Raw genomic sequence first — 21,690 nt, forward strand, 5'->3', positions numbered from 1 at the left:
CATGTAATCCTAGCGAGTGAGACTTCTTGTGGGGAGTGTGATTTCATAACATTTTCGCTTAGTGGTTTTGTCTCCATGAGAATGCCAGCTCTGGGATATCTGATCGGGATTTGTTCAAAGTACAGTGTAATATTGGGAATTTGTATTGAAGCGATTGGAACGAGGGCCAAGTGGATCTCATTGATTATGAGGTCCTTGATTGTGTTTGTTAACCTGGGAGCCCTGACTGACAGATATAAACAGGAGATTCAGAGAGTCTCCTCATTCTAGAGACTTGCTCGGCACTGGCAGGTCAGAGCCCATGTACTGTGCATATGTAAAAATAAAGAGCGATTTAGTGACGGGATACCAGCGTCTGTGCAGTTATTTCATGTACGTTAAAGTTTAGACATTTTTAAATTATTTTCTGCTGATTTGGTTGTTACGAGGCTAGACTGTGATCTTGTTAGGAGTCTGTGCTCAATTCAAATCCACGCTGCACTTTCTGATGAGGACAAAACTTCATGATATCTTTGTTTAAATTCCAAAGCTCATTAAACTTACTCCCATAACAGATTTCCCATTCTTCTCACCCTCTTCGTTCCTGTGTTTCTGTTTAACTTTGGCACACAAAGATTCCACTCGCCTGCAAAAGTAGGTTCCTAAAAAGCAACTGCAGATTATAAAATTAGTTGACATTTTGAAAGGTTTCATGATGTAACCTTTTTCATTTTTTTGCTGCACATATCTCAAAGTTTTAGAACAATTTAAAAGAAAAGAGAAGTACAGCATAGGAATAGGCCCTTTGGCCCTCCAAGCCTGTGCCAATCATCATGCCCTAACTAAACTAAAAAACAAACCTTCTGCTCTTATTTGGTCCACATCCTTCTATTCCCGCCCTATTCGTGTAATCATCCAGATGCCTCTGAAATGTCGCCAATGTGCCTGCTTCCACCACCTCTTCTGGCAATGTGTTCTAAACTCCTACCAGTCTGTGCATGAAATATTTCCCTCATACATTTCCCTTATACATTCCCCCTCTCACCTTGAACCTGTGCCCCCTTGTAATTCAAACCTCAACCCTGGGGAAAAGCCTCTGATGGTCCAAAGATGTGCAGTTAGGTGATTTGGCCATGCTAAATTGCCATAGTGTCAGGTGCATTAGTTAGGGATAAATGTAAGGGAATGGGTCCAGATGGGTTGCTCTTCAGAGGGTCGGTGAGGGTCGAAGGACCTGTTTCCACACTGTAGGGAATCTAATCTAATCTAATTCATGCTATCTATGCCTCTCCTAATTTCGTAGACACCTATCAGGTCTCCTCTCAGCCACCGTCTTTCCAGTGAAAACAATCCTAGTTTTTTTAACCTATCCTTTCCCAATTCCCTCGAGACTAGGCAACATCCTGGTGAACCTTCTCTGCACTCTCTGAAAGCTTTCATGTCCTTCTGGTAGTGTGGCAACCAGAAATGTACACAGCACTCCAATGCGGCCTAACAAGGGTTTTATATAGCTGCAAAATGGTTTGCCAACTCTTGTACCACATGCCCTGGCCAATGAAGGCAAGCATGCTATATGCCTTCTTAATCACTTTGGCCACTTGTGTTGCCACTTTTAGGGAACCGTGGACCTGCCCGCCCAGATGCGTCTGTATGTTAGTGTTCCTAAAGGTTCTTCCACTTACAGTATAATTCACATCTAAATTTGATCCTCCAAAATGCATCACTTCGCATTTGTCTGGATTAAACTCCATCTGCCATTTCTGTGCCCAAGTCTCCAATCTATCTATATCCTATTGTCGGCACTTGCAGCAACTCCACCAATCTTCGTGTCATCTGCAAACGTACTATCAGGCTACCCACATTTTCCTCCAGATAATTTATGTATACTACAATAAAGTTCCACAAAGTTGATTTTTATTTGCTGATAGTTTTCACTTAGTTCTGTTGCTATCAACTGCAATACAACTAGCCATAATGGATTAGGGCAGGTAATTCCTTTAGAAATCCCTCAGATTCAATAGTATAGAGTGAATGAGAGAAACTGGTTCAAGTGTACTTCAGATATATGTGTCTAAAATATGACTTTATTTGGCCAGTTAACCTTTACATATGTCTGAAGAAAACCGATTCCACAAAGGAAGTTGCCACATTTCAAAGTAATTCCAATTCCAAAAGGTTAGCATGGGAAAACATTTGAATTGGTAGGATGGCTGTTCCTTTTACTTATTTCTTAGTAATTATTTCTCCCAACCTGCATAGAATGTTAGCAACATCTAACAAATATTTTTAAGGATTGAAATATTTGGTTTCACACTTAATATTGAGTGCCGCTTTCCATTTAAATTTGAGCTTAAATATTTCACATATACCAATGAACTGGTTGCGGTAATTATCCAACTGAGTCCATCATGCAAAATTATGCGTGAAGTCATCATGGTGCTTTTTTGTGTAGCTTCACAGCTAAATACTCCTGACAGATTTTGCCTTAGTCAGAAAATCAGAGGTGAAGAATATTGATAAGGAATTTCTAATTCTGAGAAGCACACAGGATCCGGTTATTTCATAGCTCCAGGGGCTAACTCTGAATCAATTTTTCTTTTGCCCTCTTTTTGGTGCACACTGCTGAGGAACTTGATTTACTGAGAATGAAACTATCTGGGTGGCAAACAGCTACAACATTTACCCTCAGTTTACCCAGATTGTCTATCTCACAACAATAACCACGTTCACCAGTACCTCATTGGCTCTAATAGTCATTAACGGTGCTATATAAATGTAAGCCTTTCTTTTTACAATGATCCTTGATTATTAGATCATTTGGATGTACAAGATGAACAGGGTTTTAAATAATCCATTCTTGTATACATGGTTAAACTCCTTGTAAAAGCATAGCACATACTTTAATGCTTGATCAGGTTGCACAGTGGCACAGTGGTTAGCACTGCTGCCTCACAGTGCCAGAGACCTGGGTTCAATTCTGGCCTCAGGCGACTGACTGTGTGGAGTTTGCACATTCTCCCCATGTCTGCGTGGGTTTCCTCCGGGTGCTCTGGTTTCCTCCCACAGTCCAAAAATGTGCAGGTTAGGTGTATTGGCCATGCTAAATTGCCTGTAGTATTAGGTGCAGGGGTAAATGTAGGGGAATGGGTCTGGGTGGGTTGCGCTTTGGTTGGTCAGTGTGGACTTGTTGGGCTGAAGGGCCTGTTTCCACACTGTAGGTAATCTATCAAAACAGGTATGTGTTGCTTCTGTGCAAGCGAGCTTGAGTGACAGGTAACTCAGAATTGTTCAGGAGGGAAATTATTGCTCCTGTTCCTGTGCTATATGACTGTTTTGAGGTGCTACACTTTAGTCTTCTGTTTTGCACTCTGTTTTATGCTGGTGTAGTGAGTTCAGCTTTTGAGGCAGTTGGTGGAAAATGATGGTGATCACTGGTAATCTATCAAACTCCGAATTTGATTCTTTTAAAAAGGAAGGAAGGAAAAGTTGAAGAGCTTTGTGTTGTATGCCTAACTTGCACAAAAAAGGTCAAGTATTTTGAATTAAGAATTTCATTTTACATTTGTCCATCCTTTTTCAGTTTGGTATAAAGCTCAGTGCAGTATCATTGAGAAACATTCACTTCCATGTTGCATGCCCTGTTGGTTTTGATTTAAATGTTTTCGTTTTGTCATTACCCTTGCATCAACATTTTAGAATTCCCTATCTAACCCCATTGTAAAAGTGCCATCATCTAAAAGGACTAAAGAAGTTGAAGGAGAAATTCAGGCAAATTAGGGATGATGATCCTAAATTTATAATAGCATCTTCATACTTTCACCTCTGTTGATGTATTCATGCGATTAATATGAATTTTTTCCCAAACACAGAGTCACTGTAATATACTATCTGCTGAAGAAGGGCGTGATGTTTCAGAATACAAATAATCATGACACACGTACAAGAAATCTCAGGATTATATTACACCACACAGCGGCCAAAACCTATCATAATCCTGATGTGGAGGTGCAAGTATTGGAGTGAGGTGGACAAAGTCAGAAATCACACAACACCAGGTTAAAGACTAACAAGTTTATTTGAAAACATAGAAGTCACCTGAAGAAAGAGCCGTGCTCCAAAAGCTTGTGATTTCAAATAAATCAATTTTCTATAACCTGGAGTCATGTGACTTCTAATTTTATCATAAACCTATGAGATTAGAGGACTATGTTATGTTTCTTTGGAGATGCTGGAGGTAGAGTGGAAATATTACTGGACTAACAAGTTAGACATTCAGGCTAAAGCTCCAGAAACATGCCTCATCAAGTGCCATCATGCCGGCTGGAGAACCTGGATTCACTGCCTCACCAACGATAATCAGTAATGTATGGGATTACTATAAAAACCCATTTAGTACACTCCTGTCTTTCAGGAAAGGGTATCTGACATCCTTACCCAGTCTGGCCTTTGTGACTCCTGGCCTTCAGCAATGTAGTTAACTCAAAACTGTTGTTTGAAATAGCTAAATATTCTGTTGTATCAAGTTGAATAAGAACAAAACTAAACAGCCCACCCAGTGACAATCTAGTGACTGGCAGTGACAAAATCATTGCCTGATTCTTTAAGCCACTAGCATTTGGGAAGTTTTCAACAAAATTGGGAGATCTGTCCAACAGATCAATCAAGCAACAGCCTATGTAGTCATACTCACTGAATCATGCCTCATAAGTAATATCCCAGACTCATTCATAACCATTCTACAGCATGTCTAGTCCCATCAGCAGGACTGATGGACCAGAGATGGTGTGACACAGTGGCAGACAGTTAAGAAGGTGTTGTCCTGGCAGTCCCCAACATGGTCTCTGAGGTCACAGGGTACTAATTCAAACAAGGAACTCTCCAAAGGTTATTGCCAAATGCCTTCCTTCAGCTGATAAATCAGTGCTTCTCCATGTTGAACACCATTTGGGTTTCTCCTTTCATCTGCGTGAGATTCCCCCAGGTGGTCTGGCTTCCTCCCACAGTCTGAAGATCTGTAGGTTAGGTAGATTGACCATAGTGTTGAAGGATGTGATGAGTAGGTGGATTAGCCATGGAAAATGCAAGGTTACAGGGATGGGGTGGGATTTTGTTCGGAGGGTCAGTATGGGCTGAATGGCCTGCTTTCACACTGTCGGGATTCTTTGAAACTTGTGGTCTGGACTTCTTAAAACTACAATATTTAAAAGGCACCTGAATGGGTACATGAATACAAAGGGTTTAGAGGGATACGGGCCAAGTGCTGGAAAATGGGACTAGATTAATTTAGGTTATCTGGTTGGCAAGCACGAGTTGGATTAAAGGGTCTGTTTCCATGCTATGCACCTGTTTATCTCTCTCTGTGACTACAATGTCCACTGCCAAGAGTGGTTCTCTAGCACAAAATTGACTTCACTAGCCAGTACTACATACTCGGCTGAGAACACAGTTTTCATACTGGCTGTGTGACAGATGGTGAGGGAACAAACAACTGAGAATAAAAATTATTTGAACTCATCCTCAACAATTTATCTGTCCCAGTTGTATCAGTCTATGATAGCATCGCTATCTTGACCTACTGCACAACTTTTATGGAAAGTCCCATCCTCACAGTGAACATATCTTTCATCTTGTTACATGACATTATGACAATGCTACCAATGAATAGATTCACAACAAACCTAGCTGCTCAAAACCGGCATCTAAGAGATGATATGGGTCATCAGCAGTGGCAGATGTATTGGACCACAAGCAGTATTCTGATATGCCAGCAAATCTCTCACTCTCCTACTAACACCAAGCTGGGAATCATCCCTGGTTCAATAAGGAGGGCAGGAGGTGAGCAGCACCAGGCATATCTAAAATGAGGTGCCAATCTGGTGAAGCTTCAAGATGCGCATACATGCAGACTAGACAGCAAAACTAGCATGCTAAAGACAGAATCAAGTAATCCAACAAGCAACAGATCAGATCAAAGCTCTGCATTTCTACCATATCTCGTCATGAACTATGGTGGATGCTTCAACAATGAACAGGAGAATGAAGCTCCCCAAATGTCCCTGTCATGATTGATGGTGGAGCCCAGCAAGTCAGTATGAATGACAATGCTGCCATGGGAGTACCAAGTGGATAATCAATCTTGAGCTTCCCTTTTATGCCCTCCATGTATGAACAAAAACTGACTGAAGGCACTGGCTACAACAAAAGCTATAGACCTTGAAAACCTCCTGGAAGATATGGATAGCAGTACCGCATTCTTGTCATGCTGCCATCCATATCTTCCAAGCATGTAGGTTCTTAAGGTTTCATGTTTACAAGCATGTGTGAGGGTTGACAGATTCAGGTCAAAAAGTCTTTTTGAGTAAACAAGGCATATTATCTTGCATTTCTGTAGTAATTTGCAGGTTGTATATTGTATATTACTTCAAAGACTGCTAGGAAAATCTTGCCTTGAGTGTATCTCTCGCAATGGGTAGTGCTTAATGGTGCCCCATGGTACTAGATGGCAGTGGAATAGCTGGGCTACAGCGGGCTTTTGAGCTTGGGACTCATTTCTCCTGTCTGCTTTCTTTATTTTTTTCTTCTTTATCTTCCTGCTCTTTTACTTTCTCTCTTTTTTTTGTTTGTTTTTGTTCTCTTTAAAGCTTCTTGTGGCAAATTAATTGGTGGCATTGGCACAACAGCAAAAGCAGGCAGTGCGCAGAATGAAGGCAGCCTCCTGGCGGTTGGAGGCAGTAGTGGCAGACACAGATCCTCTTGGCAATTGGAGGTGGTGGCAGGGGCAGCGAGAATGTCCTCCCAGCATTCAGCGCCTGTGGCACGGCAGCAAAACTCCACCAGCAATCGGAGGTGGCAGATTTTTCAAGATGGCTGCTCCGGCAAGGCAACATCTCAGAGAAGGGTAGCCAGAGCAGGATACTTGGAGCGGCAGCCTGGCCTGGCAGTGGAACCTGGGACTCCTAGTTGCACTAGGCCTAGAGCGGGGACTCCTGGCATTAGTGAGGTGGCAGTGGCAGCATGCTATGTCCAGAGTGGGGATTTCTGGTATCAAGGTGGCAAGGGAGCCAGGGGCTCCTGGTTGCGATCACAGCAGGCCTGGAGCATGGACTCCCGGTTATCAACAAGGTGGTAGTGCACCTCCTCATTGTACTAGGCCCAGAGCCGGGAGCTCTTGGTTATCAGCGAGGTGGTGGCAGCAGAGGAGCTGGGGACTCCTGGTTGTGGGACAAGTGTGGGTTCAGTATGGGATCCAGCATCTGTGGCAGCGTCAATGCGGTGGGCCCAGCGGCAAAGAGATGGAGTCCAAGAATGCCGACTCTTACACTGGTGGGTCTGGCACCAGGGATGGCGAAACGGTGGAAGATGCATGGAGTCACAGATGTCATTGGCTCAGGGCTCAGGACCTATGGCAGAGGTGGCGGAATGAAGATAGACTCGCTTTCATTGATTTCTTTTATTCTTTTTATTCTTAAATTGTTCATAATGGTGCCGGTTTGTGGCAGCAGTTGAAGCTTTTCACTGTATTTTACTGTATTATTCACTGTAAAATGCAAGTGACAATAAATTATTCAATTCAGTTATGATCTCAATCAAATATTAACCCTTTCAGACCCATATACAACATTTTATGCTCCAGCACCAGCTGCCTCCCTGGTCAAATTGTTAACTGCAGATGCAACATTGGCATCTTTCTGAAAATGTGAAATTTGTTCAGATATATCCTGTGCACAAAAGGCAGAACAAATCAAATCTGGTTAATCATCACCTCATCAGTCCACTCTCAATCATTAGCTTTAGTTATACAAGATATTGGCGACAGTGGTATCAAGTGAGACTTGTTACACAACAACTCTTCACAGATGTTCATTTTGAATTCCAATAGGACCAGTCAGCTCTGGAGCTTACTACAACCTTGGTCCAACAAATTAAAGTCAGTGAGACTCACAGGGAAAATTCCCCACTGGGCAGAGTCATATCTGGCACAAAGAAAGATAGTTGTAGTTATTTAAAGTCAACCATTTCAGCCCTGGAACATCTCTGCAGGAGTTCCTCAGGGTAGTGTCCTTAGCCCAACCATCGTCAGCTGCTTCATCAATGAATGTATGTCCATCATAAAGTCAGAAATGGGGATTCATGTCAATGGTTGCCCTGTATTTAGTTCCGTTCACTGCTCCTCAGTTAATGAAACATCTGTATCCATATGTTACAAGACCTCAACAACATCCAGGCTTGGGTTGGTAAGTGTCAAGTAATATACACACCACATAAGTACCAGTCAATGATGATTTCCAACAACACAGAATTAACTAACTCCTTTTGATTTTTAATGGAATTAACCATATTTGATCTTCACTCCACCATCATCTTGGGGGTTACTATCAACCAGAATGTTAGCTAGGCCAGCCATTTAATGCTTTGTCTATAAAGGCAGGTTAAAGACTGGGAATTCTACAATGAGTAACTTTACCAAATCTATTAAATGTGCAAGGCACATGTCAGGAATGTATTATAATATCTAAATGAATGAAGCTTCAACAGCACAAAAGAAGCTCAACACATCCATGAGACAGCTTGTTCACCAACATTAAAATATTCACTCACTTCATCAACAGTGGCAGCGATGTGTATTATTGACAAGATTCACTGTAGCACAGTTCCATTGACAACAGCTTCCAGAGCCACAACCTCTACCATCTAGAATGACAAGAACAGCACATGCATGGAAATACCACCATCTGCAAGTTCCCCTCCAAGCCACTTATCATCCTGATTTGAATTTATACCATCATTACTTCGCTGATGTTAGGCCATAACAGCACTATGGAACTCCTTAACAGCACTATGATTACATACAGTGGACATCAGTAGTTCATGAATGTTGGCTCATGGCCACTTTCGCCAGAGCAATTTAAGATTCACAACAAATGCTGGCCTTGCCACTGATGCCCACATCACATGAAGAGATGAAAAAAAAATCCTTTTGTATTTCTACCCATAAAAATAAGGACAAAAGAGTTTAAATTTTAAAGTAACCTGAATCCATACATGCAGATAGTGATAAATAGGGAAAATCATCAATTTCTCTTGCATAAAGTGTCAAGAAAGATCCTGAAGGTTATGCTGAAAGAATCATCCTCTTGGAAAGAAAATATTAGTTGTACAGCAAACACACCTCACTACAATTATAAACAGATCCTGTCCAAAAACCTGCACAGAGCAGATGATACTAGAAGAGAAACAGCATATACAAGTGTAGCAAACTTTATTTTAACCGGCACCTTATGAACCACGAGAGAACAGCAAAAATTACAAATACTGGAGGCTTTCTGTATTATTGCTATCTCTACGATGTCAGAGTAGTCAGCTAAGGCTACTGGTGAGAGGACTCTACTGTTAGGTTTTATTTCAAGCAAAAGTTTTTTTATTATTTAAGTGATATATGCTGTAAATAAAGTATAATGCAGATGGGTATACCTCCTGCATTACGTTTCTATTGCTTAATGTGTGTTTTTACATTGATTATCTGGACCTCTTGATCATCCAGAATATTTGATCAACCAGCACACTCCTGACCCCATAGATGCCAATTAACAAAAAAGTTTACTGTAATATGCATTATGATTATATGGGAAATTATTCATACAAGTCCCTATCAGAATGTGCAGCTAACAAATGCATTTCATGTAATGTTATTTGACAGCAGAAGATGGCGCTGCAGGACAGCATGCAGGATAATTCTCTAAGGGGCTGGAGGCAGGGTCCTGCTGAACAACCAGCTGTATAGATCTACATTCATCCAGAATGGATGATTAATATGTTTGTGATGTTGTATGACTTATAATGGACAGCTGGTGGCCAAAGTTGGCACATTGTCTACTAGCTTGAAAGGAATGATTGATGTGGGGGAGGGCAACCACTTATTCACTAAATGAATGTAACAAACTGAGCAAAATGCTTTTAAAATCTCTCCATGTGGACTAGTTATAGAACAATTCAGGACCACTGCTGAGTCAACAACAGAAGGGAAGTGTGCCGCATACTGAAAGGGCTCACTGCTAATCTATCAGACAGCATCTGAGCCAGTGTTGATTCAAATCATTAATTCAGTGCCAGTAGCCAAACAGATGCCACACATTTCAGCAACAGAGAAACATGTTGAAAGTCAGATGGGTACTTGCATGCTTTGCCAAGCTACACTTTCTGACAATAAGCATCAGCCACTGCAGATGTCAGAATTGCCTGGAGAACTGTCAGATCGGAGGCATTAGCTTTTCATGGAGATTTCCTACCGGAACAATCTATCAGCTGTAATTGATGAATCCCCTTGATCCCCTGCAGCACCAGCAAGCAAAGGTAGTGCACAGTTGGACACAAGACCCCTTATATTACATTTGATGCAAAGAAGCGAAAATGGTTGATTGCCTGCATTTTGGCAGCACTGATTTTGAATAGTTTGCTTGCAGCCTTAATTTCAGGCACAGCCACAGGCACATGGCACCATATTAATCATTAAAACTAGTGGTGTTGTATGAAAATACTATGGGAAAGGAGAAGTCCATGTATATTATGAATGGAAGCAAGAGTTTTACAAATTTGAGTTAAACTGAGTCCAATGTTAATAGCGTTGGTTGCATTGTTAGATTCTGCTCCTCACTCTTTAGCTTAAAAGCATTTTGTAGCACAACTTACTGCTAATGCTAGTCCTACCTCAGCCTTGAATATACTTAATGACCCAGTCTCGACAGCCCTTTGCACTAAAGACTTCCACAGATTCACTGGGAGTGCAGGAGGCTATGCCAGGAGCAACACCAGGCATACTTAAAAATGAGGTAACAACCTGATGAAGCTACCAAACAGGACTATTTGCATGCCAAACATCATAAGCAGCAAGTGACACACAGAGCTATGTGATCCAACAGCCAAAGGATCAGATCTAAGCTCTACGGTTCTGTCACATTCAGTCATGGTGGTGAAAAATTAAACAACTCACTGGAGGAGGAGGAGGTTTTACAAATATCCCCATCCTTAATGATGGTGGAGACTAACATCTCAAAAGATAACGCTGAAATATTTGCAGCAATCTTCAACCAGAAATTCCAAGTGGATGATCCATAGCATCACAGTCCTTAGCATCACAGATATGGGTCTTCAGTCAATTCAATTCACTCTACATGATATGAAGAAATGGTTGGAGGTACTGGATAATGGAGAGGCTGTGTGCCCTGATACCATTCTGGCAACAGTCCTGAAGATTCGTGCTTCAGAACTCCCTGCTTCTCCAGCCTAGCTTTTTCAGTACATTTACAATTCTTGAATCTACCCTATGTGGAAAATTGTCTTGCTTACAAAGTGCAGGACAAATTCAACCCAGCCAATCACCAGTCCATCACTTCATCATCATTAAAGTGATGGGAGATATTATCAACAGTGCTATCAAGCAGTACTTTTCCTTTTATTCACTTGCGGGACTTGGGCCTTGCTGGCTAACCAGGATATATTGCCTGTTCCTTATCTTGCTTTCAACTGAATGGCTTGCTTGGCTATTTCAGAGGGCAGTTGAGAGTTGATCACATTGCTGTGCATCTGGAGTCACACACGAGGTGAGGATGGCAGATTTCCTTCACTGAAGTACATTAGTAAGCCAGATAAGGGTTTTCAACAATCAGCAATGGTTTCGTGGTCATCAGTAGATATTTAATTCTAGATTTTTTTTGTTGAATGCAAGTTCTACCATCTGCCATGGTGGTATTTCAGCCCATGTTCTCAGAACATTGGCTGAGTTTCTGGATTAATAGTCCAGTGATAATACCACCTGGCCATTGCCTCAGCTGCTCAGAAATAACCTGCTCAATGATGTCTGGTTTGGGTTCCACCAGGGCCACTCAACTCCTGACCTCATTACAGCTTTGGTTCAAACATGGACAAAACAGGTGAATTCCAGAGGTGAGAGTGACAGCCCTTGACATCAAAACTGCATTTGACTGAGTGTGGTGTCAAAGAGCCGAAAACTGGAGTCAATAGAAATTAGGGGGAAACTCTTGGTTGAATCATAACTGGCACAAAGGAAGATAGCTGAGGTTATTAGAAGTCAGTCATCTCAGTTCCAAGACAGCTCTGCAGGAGTTCCTCAGTTTACTAGGCCTAACCTTCTTCAGCTGTGTCATCAATGATCTTCTTCCATCATAAGGTTTGAAGTGGGGATGTTCACTGATGATTGCACAACATTCAACACCATTCACCACTCCTCAGATACTGAAGCAGTCCATGTTTAAATGCATCAAGATCTGGACAATATCTGGGCTTGGGTTGACACGTGTGTGGTGTATAGGTGAAAAGACTTAATTATTGCTGAATCCTCCCAGAATCAACATCCTGGCTGGGTCACCATTGACCAGAAACTCAACTAGACTCGCCGTATAAAAGCAGAGGCTAGAAATACTGCGGTGAGTAACTCACCTCCTGAATCCCAAAACCTGTTCATCATCTACAAGTCACAAGTCAGAAATGTGATGGAATTCTTTCCACTTACCTGGATTGGTGAAACTCTAACAACACTCAAGAAACTTGACACCATCCAGGACAAAGTAGCCCACTTGAATGGCATCACATCCACAAGCATCTACTCACTGTCCCACCAATACTCAATAGCATATATGACATCTACAAGATGCTCTGCAGAAATTTGCCAAATATCCTTATACAGCAGCTTCCAAACTCTCACTATGTCCACCTAGAAGAACAAGGAAGCAGATCCATGGGAACATCACCACCTGCAGGTACCACTCCAAGCTATTCACTATTCTGACTTGGAAATACATTGCTGCTCCATCACTGTTGCTGGGTCAAAATCCTGGAATCCCCTCTAAATGATATTGTGGGTCTACCTACAGCACCTGGACTGCAGAGGTTCAAGAAGGCACCTCACAACCACTTCCTCAATGGCGACTAGGGACAAGCAATAAATGTTGGTGCCACCAGCAATGCCCTCATCATACAAATGAGTAAAAGAAACTAAAAGTCTATCTTTTTAACCAATGAGGTCCAGGGATAGAAAACGAGAAAGAGAATGATATTAGAAGAACATTGGATGAATTGGAGTCAAAATAGAAATGAAGAATCGGAAGAGAAATGAAGAGGAAATAAAGACTGGACAATCAGATAGAAAAGGGAGACAAACTTTGAGAATTGGTTCATCAATTAAAAATTGGTTAGCAGAGCAGAAACCGAGTTTCTCGAAGGAATAAACAGACTTATTTTAGAGTGGAAGGTGGTGACGAATGGCAGGGATCATTGCTTGAAGTCAAAATATATATGAATGATTGGATGAGGGAGTCAATTACAGTACTTCCTGACAACATAAGACAAGGGGAAGTCCGAGTGGTGAGGAAGATATAAAGAGGCTCCATCGCGATTTAGTCAAATTAAATGAGTGAAACAAGGCATGGTGAAGCAGTATTACATGGATATGTGTGGGGTTATCCACTTCAATAGGAAAACATATTCGCAGAGTATATTTAAGTGATGATAAATTGAGAATAGCTACTGTACAATGAGATCCAGGTGTCCTTTTACACTGGTCAATGAAAGCAACCATTCTGCTGCAGAAGCAGTTAGAAAGGTAAATGGTGTGTTAACCTTTATTACAAGAGGATCTGAATAGGCTGTTTCTCGAGATGGTGGGTGACTTTATTCCACTGTTAAGTTCTGGGTCCTGAAGTGGTGAAACAGTACAATGCTGAAACCACACAGCCAGTCCCAATGGCTCAGCTGGCATTTCAAAAGGTTGCCGAGGTGTTTCTAAATATTGCTTCCACTGTCTGTGCTTGGCCTCCACCTGGGCCTGGCGGCATGATGACGGGAATGGTTGGGACCTTTATGGAGTCTTCTTCTGCAGTTTGGGTGGAATGTGGCAAGAGATTTCCACATGTAAGGGGAATGTTGCATTTTTTCAGAGAGGCTTAACAGGCATGCTTGAAATGTTTTGTTTGCTCCCTAGCAGCCACAAGATTCAGAGCAGAGTTTTGTTTTAGAATAAAAAACAAAGAACACTACAGCACTTGAGCAGGCCCTTCGGCTCACCAACACTGTGCTGACACATTAAACCTTTCTAAACTAAAAACCTTTTGCCTCTACACAACCTGTATTTCTCCATTCCCTGTCTATACATATATCTGACAAGTAGCCTCTTAAACATTGCTATTGTATCCTCCTCTGGCATCACATTCTAGGCACTTATCAGCCTTTGTGGAAAAAAATGTTGCCCCTTGTATCTCCTTTAAAAATAAGTCTCCTAGCAATTGCCATTTCTACCCTGGGAAAAAGACTCTGACCATTCATTCTATCCCTGCCTCTCAGAATTCTTAAAATTTCTATCAGGTCACCCCTCATCCTTCAACATCCAAGTTAAAAAAAACCTAGTATCCAATGTCTCCTCATAGCTAATATCCTCCAAACCAGGTAACATCCTGGTAAACCCCGTTTCTTTACCATCTCCAAAGCTTCCACATCCTTCTGATAGTGTGGCAACCAGAACTGTACACAATATTCCAAATGTGGCCTAATACAGCTGCAATATTACTTGCCAATTTTTATGGTCAATGATCTGACTGATCAAGGCAAGCATGCCACATGCGTTCTTGACCATGTTATCTACTTGTGTTGCCACTTTCAGGGAACTGTGGAGCTCTACGCCTGGATTCCTCTTTATGTCAATGTCGCTAAGAGTTCTGCCATTTATTGTATACTTCCCTCCTGTATTAGGTCTTCCAAAATGCGTCACCTTGCTTTTGTCTGGATTAAACTCCATCTGCCATTTATGCATCCAAGCTAATCAAGGTCCTGCTCCAATTTCTGAAAACCTTCCTCACTGTCCATGATATCGCCTATTTTATCTGCAAACTTACTAATTTCTGATGAAGGGCTTTTGCCTGTAATTTTTCCTGCTCCTCAGATGCTGCCTGACCTGCTGTGCTTTTCCAACACCACTCTAATCTTGAAACTTACTAATCATGCCTTGTACATTTTCATCCAAGTCATTGATATAGATAACAAACAGTAATGGGCCCAGCACCGACCCCTGAGGCACTCCACTAGTCACAGGCCTCCAGTCCATGCTTCCACTATTACACTCTGCTTCCTACCATCAAGCGAATTGTGTATCCAATTTGCCAGCTCACCTTGAATTCCATGTGATCTAACCTTCCAGAGCAGCCTATCATGTGAAACCTTATCAAAGACCTTACTGAAATCCTTATAGACTATGTCCACTGCCCTGCCTTCGTCAATCTTCTTGGTTACTTTAGATTAGATTCCCCACAGTGTGGGGACAGGCCCTTTGGCAAACAAGTCCACACTGACCCTCCGAAGAGTAACCCACCCAGACCCATTTCCCTCTGACTAATGCACCTAACAGTATGGGCAATTTAGCATGGCCAATTCACCTAACCTGCACATCTTTGTGACTATGGGAGGAAACCGGAGCATCCAGAGGAAACCCACGCAGACATGGGGAGAACGTGCAAGTTCCACACAGGCAGTCACCCGAGGCTGGAATCGAACCTGGGACCCTGGTGCTGTGAGGCAGCAGTGCTAACCACTGAGCCACCGTGCCGCCAGTAAAGAACTCTAACAATTTGTGAGGCATGATCTCCTATGCACAAAGCCATGCTGACTACTGCTAATCAAACTCTGTCTTTCCAAATGCTGTGAAATAATCTGCAAGTAGAGCAAGGAAATGTAAGTTGCAGTGAGCTTGATGACTGATCTCCAATCAATGCTTATCAAGAAATGCCAACTCAACCAATGGAGAATCTTAGGTATAATTGTAGATACTCCTACTGCTGTTTGATAGCTTGTTGGCACATTCCTGATCTTAAGTATTATAGATATAATAGTGCCTTTCTGACTTGGCTTTGAATATCACTGAAGATTGCTTGAGACCTATGATTTTTCTTAATAGTAATATGTTTTGTTTTAAAGTAAATGTGGATCACATCAACTTAAAGATATAAGCAATTTGTTTGGCAGCTTCCTTCTTTCCCTAATTTGCTGCTTTTTGCTGAGAACAATTCTAGTTTGCAAACTAGAAATTATGTTCATTCTCTGGACAGTAAATGTGAAGGTGAAATAATCTGTCAGATGTTTTTTGTATTTTACTGAAAGAAGATGCTGTCAAAACTAAGCACCATTTTCTACCTGTTCCCAATGTGAATGTCAATGAACGCAGATGCTGCTGACTACCATGGTAAACTGATTTATTTCCATTTTCCAGACATCAATGAGTGTACCAACACTGTGCTGCCTTGCCAGGTTGGCTACACCTGTATCAACAGCATTGGCTCATACAGCTGTAAGCGCAACGTTGTTAACTGTGGTCGAGGTTATCGCCTCTCTGCGGATGGATCACACTGTGCGGGTGAGTTGCCATTTTCTAACTTCAACAGTCACTGATGTATTAATAAATGTAACATATCATTAAGAACTATAAAGCCGATCTATACTGTCAGGAAGACTGAAGAATGAGGAAAGGCGAGAAAGAAAATGTCATCTTTGAATAGAAACATCGAGGTTTATGATAATTTAGTAATACATAAAGGTTAGTTTTCAGAATATTACTTCAAGCTACACCTTGAGACTGTGGCAAAGGAACAGGGGTTGAAGTAAGTAAAGGGGAAATTGAAAATTGGAGTATTTTATTCTTTACATTTTGAAAGTGGTCACCACATGGCTTTCTCTCTCTAATCCTCTAACTGTACCTGAATGTACCCTGTAATTTCACCTCAGCAATAGTGACAGAACTTCTAGCCACTTTGTATCTAACAATTCTGCCATATCAAATCATTCGATAAGATCAGGGCTGATCCCATTGCAGTCTCAATTTCACTTTCCTGCTTGTCCCTCATAACTGTGTCACTATGGGCGGCACAGTGGCACAGTGGGCGGCACAGTGGCACAGTGGTTAGCACTGCTGCCTCACAGCGCCAGAGACCCGGGTTCAATTCCTGCCTCAGGAGACTGACTGTGTGGAGTTTGCACATTCTCCCCGTGTCTGCGTGGGTTTCCTCCGGGTGTTCCGGTTTCCTCCCAAAGTCCAAAAATGTGCAGGTTAGGTGAATTGGCCATGTTAAATTGCCCTTAGTTTTAGGGGCAGGAGTAAATGTAGGGGAATGGGTCTGGGTGGGTTGCGCTTCAGCGGGTCGGTGTGGACTTGTTGGGCCGAAGGGCCTGTTTCCACACTGTAAGTAATCTAATCTAATCTAATCATAACCCTCAACTCTCTTGTAGACCAAAATTCTGTCTAATGTAACCTTGAATATCTTTAGTGACACAGTCTTCATTGCTCTCAGTGGAAGCAAGTTCCGAAGATAAATAACCCTATGAGACAAGAAATTCTTTTTCAACCCTATTTAGATGGGAGACCTCTTATTTTGAAACTGTATCCCCAAATCTAGATTCCCATATGAAGGAAATATCCTGTCAAGTCTCCTTGAAATCTTGAACATTTAAGTTAGATCATTCCTCATTCTTCTAAAGTCTGATGAGCTGAACCTGCTCAATCTTACATCATAAGACAGATCCTTTCTTCCAGGAAGCAGCCCTAATAAACCTTCTCTGAGTTGCATCCAATGCGATTTTATCCCTCCTTAAATGAGGAAATCAAAACTATCCCTCAATTCCAAATTAATTGAAACTAGTTGGAAATATGAACTGCTCCTAACTGGTCTGTATTGGCACCAACAGCTCTCAACTTGTTTTAACTAGATAAAAAAGAAATAACTAATAACTTGCAACCAAAATTGGAGAGGTACCAAATCCGTTAGAGTCTCACTCCTCAACTGCTCACATCAAATATTATATTTAACCAAATGGTGATGTTAACAATTAAAAAATGTATTCAGTTAGTATTAGGAACAAGTCAGCTAGGTTTCTTTAGTCAACAAAGGACAACAAGTTTATTATGAATTAGGTGTATTTCAGCAAATATGCCAAAAAGGTTTATATTGTGCAAAGATATGACTTATTATTCTAACATCTCAAAATTAAAACGAGTTATGTGGTACTAATGACAATTGGCAAACACATACTAGAACACAGCAAATGCAATCAAAACATATAGTACAGATTCCTCTGCAATTTCCCCCAGATGCCAGTGACACTATGGGTCATCAAGTCTCAATAAAACTTTACAACAGTTTATGGTTCTTCACTTTTAACGTGGCCTTGAAATATCCTCAAAAGCTATTCTATCATGGGCCACCTCAATGGCTGTGCATACTCTAGTGGTTTACCTTCCTTTCCTGGGATTATACTCCTTTGGATTTTTGGCAACTGCAAATCAAACACTGCACCTTTTCACAGATGACTAGCTTCTCCAATTTAATACCATGCCAAATTTATTTTCTGAGCTTTATCTGGCATGGTTGCACAAAGCAAATATTGCTTTTATTTTCAAATTCCATATACTGCTGCATTGAACTATTCATGGCATGTGACTCCTTCTAAGGCTCCATAGCTCTCAGGACTTTTGCAGAGCTCTGACTCTAAAACTTAACAATCTACTAACTCCGAGAACTTCTTCATAACCTCAAACAGCACAAAGCGATCCACCTGCTCTTGACTTCTCAATGAGTCCCTAACTACACATATTTGATGTAGTTCATTTGTCTTTTCAGCAGTACAATTTAAGAGTTTCTTTCTCTATGCAAGTTGCTTCTATCTCTGCCCTTCTCTAACTCTAACCAAATGGGACCCTTGAACTATTCTTCAGTGGATCTAGGACTAATTTGAATGACTTATTGAAAACCTTGCAATGAGCCCTGCCATTGTTCCTTGGCAGTATTGAATATGACTAATATTTTAAAACAGTCAAATATAGCAAGTACCAATAGGATTCAAATGTAACAACCTCCTTGCAATTGTCTGTCTTCTGAATGTCCCCCAGATTGCTGGCTCTGTCAGCACAAATTGTTAAAACAAAATAAAGATTTATCATACTATCATTGAAATGTTTTATGTTTCTTTTAGCATAACAAAACACCAGTTCAAAGTTTGGCATTTCCTTAATTTCCAATATTAGGTTGTCAGTCTCATTCTCTAAGAGACCTATGCTCATTTTCAGTATTCAGTTACCATTTATATAGAGCCATATAGCACGCAGTAGATCTTACAGTCCAATACATCCACGCCGATCAGACATCCAATTCCTGATGAAGAGCTTATGCCTGAAATATCGATTCTCCTGCTCATCGGATGCTGCCTGACCTGCTGTGCTTTTCCAGCACCACACTCTCGACTCTGATCTCCAGCATCTGCAATCTTCACTTTCTCCTAGACATCCCAATCGGACCTAGTTTCATCTGCCAGCCCATTTCCCTCCCAACCCTTCCTATTCATATACCCATCCAGATGCTTTTAACTGTTGTAATTGTACCAGCCGCCACCACTTCCTCTGGCAGCTTGTTCCATACACGCACCACTCCCTGCGTGAAAAAGTTACCTCTCAGATCCTTTTTAAATTTTTCCCCTCTCACCTTAAACTTATGCTTTCTAGTTTTGGACGTCCCCACCCTGGGGACAAGACTTGGCTAATCACTTTATCTATGCCCCTCATGAATTTAATAACCTCTATAAGGTCACCCCTCAGCCTCTGGTGCTCCAGGGAAAACTTTTGCAGCTTATTCAATCTTCCATTCCCAGCAACATCCCTGTAAATCTTTTCTGCATCTGCTCAAGTTTAACAAACTTATATAAGCTTCTGTTGTGTGTTCTTATATATTGTTGTAGATTCTTTTATGCTTCAATTTTGCCCTCATTGTCTTTTCGCTGTCCTTTGCTAGTTTTCTCCAATCTTCAGGATTACCATTTTTCACTGAATTATTTCTTTACTTTCGATTTTGTGCCAACCTTAACTTTTTTAGTTGTTTTTATGTAGCTGAATCAACATCCACTTCCTGTCTATTTCCGCATGTGAAATATGATACACCATTTTCTGTTAAAGGAACTTATCATGACCACTAGGTATGTCCATTACTGCAGATGAATATAGCTCATGTTCCCCCTATTACATAATAATGATTCAAGTTAAAGCAGACATGCAGTTGAGCTTTTGATTAAACAGGTTAGGTGTTATTTTCATTAAAAGTACTAAATATTTCAAAAGGATAAAGAAACAAAGTTATTAACAAAAACATGACAGATACCAAAATTAAAAGAAATATGACAAGATAAAAGAATGCTTGCATGAGAGAAAACTATAGCCTCTGTGGTATACCACACTGTTTTTTGCTTGAATTCCTTTTTGCTGAAGTGAAGAGGTTAATACTTGAATCAGATCCAGCAGCTGCAATAGCTTCTGCAGTTGAATAGATGGTATTTTCTTATGAGCTACATTTCACACAACTGCACATTTTGGATAAAAGAGAAGATTCCTAGCCTCTGTTCTGAAGGTGTGCTCAATTATTTCACAGCAAATCACTAGTTGTTTAAGATATTTCTCCCGTTTCTGCTTTTCCTTAAATTTCGAGAGAGGTGTTTTCTTCCTTGAAAGTTCTTGGACACTGATTGTTCTTAGCTACATTTTTTTCTCAATGTCAAAAATTCAAACTGGTTACATGTTCATATTGAGGAATCAAGGGTTCCACAAAGCAAAATAAAATCAGTTATATTGAGATATTTTGAATTCTTAGTCTTAAGGTAGGATTCCCACACATCCATCCCTTGTTTACAAATTCCTGGTATTTCAAGAGTCTTTACATGCCTCTGCAATCCCCTTAGAACTTACAGCTATTTAGTTAAGTGACTTGTGTTATAAATGGGTTTGAAAAAGTTAATACTTTGGAGTGCCTTAAGCACTATTCACTCTGATAATGTCAGATGGACTTGTGAGCACAGCGGTTTAGGAACTTGAAGGAGTGAGACCTGACATTTGGTCCTCTTCAGAGTCTTAGAAACAATGTCCATCATATCAATCACAAAAATCAGAAAGTGTTGCTGCAGTTGTATACTCAGTGAGACATCATCTGGAGTACTCTGCACGGTTTTGGTCTCCTTCTTTCAAAAAAATGATAGTTTAGTGAAGTTTCACTGCTCTGGTTCTTGTGCTGAAGGGGTTATCTTATGAGGAAAGGCTATGTCTTTACACATTGGAGTTTAGGAACAATCTTTCAGAAATACGTAAGATTCTGAGTAAAGTTGACAGGGTGGACGGTGAGAGCATGTATCTCCTTATGGAGTAACATACACAGTTTACAGATTAGTGGTCTCCAATTTAAGACTGAGATAAATAGGAGCATTTTCTCTCAGATTGTAATTAGACTGTGAAATCCCCTTCCCCAGAGAACACTTGAGGTTGGTTTATTCGATATTTTCAAGCTAGTAGGTTTTTGATTGACAGTGGAGTCAAGGGTTATGATAGAGGGACAGGGAAGTGCAATTGAGGTGACTATCAAATCAGCCACATTCTTATTGAATGGCAGAGCAGGCTCAAAGAGCTGGAAGGCTTACTCCTGATCCTAATTCTTCTATTGCTTTGCTTTGGTGCATGGAAGACCCCATGCCCACTACTAGATTAATATTTAGCAGTGCCTGAATCATGGCCTTCCCATCATGGACTTAGATCCTAATCAGGGTGGAAGCAAAAATGTACTGAGGTCCTGACACACACCCATCCTGACTGGTATACAAGATTCACCATGGAGGGGCCTCAAGATTCTGTCG

The 21,690-nt window shown here is 41.1% G+C and overlaps 1 protein-coding gene across 2 annotated transcripts in view; it reads left to right on the plus strand.

Moving 5' to 3' along the window:
- Positions 1–21,690, plus strand: part of fbln1 (fibulin 1) — a 177,559-nt gene that overhangs the window by 62,503 nt on the left and 93,366 nt on the right. For both annotated transcript variants that reach the window (XM_043709279.2, XM_043709278.2), the window contains exon 9: positions 16,247–16,390. In XM_043709279.2, the coding sequence (XP_043565214.1) occupies positions 16,247–16,390 (144 nt within the window). The remainder of the gene's footprint in view (positions 1–16,246; positions 16,391–21,690) is intronic.

This window comes from Chiloscyllium plagiosum, unplaced genomic scaffold, assembly GCF_037043375.1.
Source record: "Chiloscyllium plagiosum isolate Xiang-an unplaced genomic scaffold, Cpla_swu_hap1 HiC_scaffold_19, whole genome shotgun sequence".
Taxonomy (NCBI): domain Eukaryota; kingdom Metazoa; phylum Chordata; class Chondrichthyes; order Orectolobiformes; family Hemiscylliidae; genus Chiloscyllium; species Chiloscyllium plagiosum.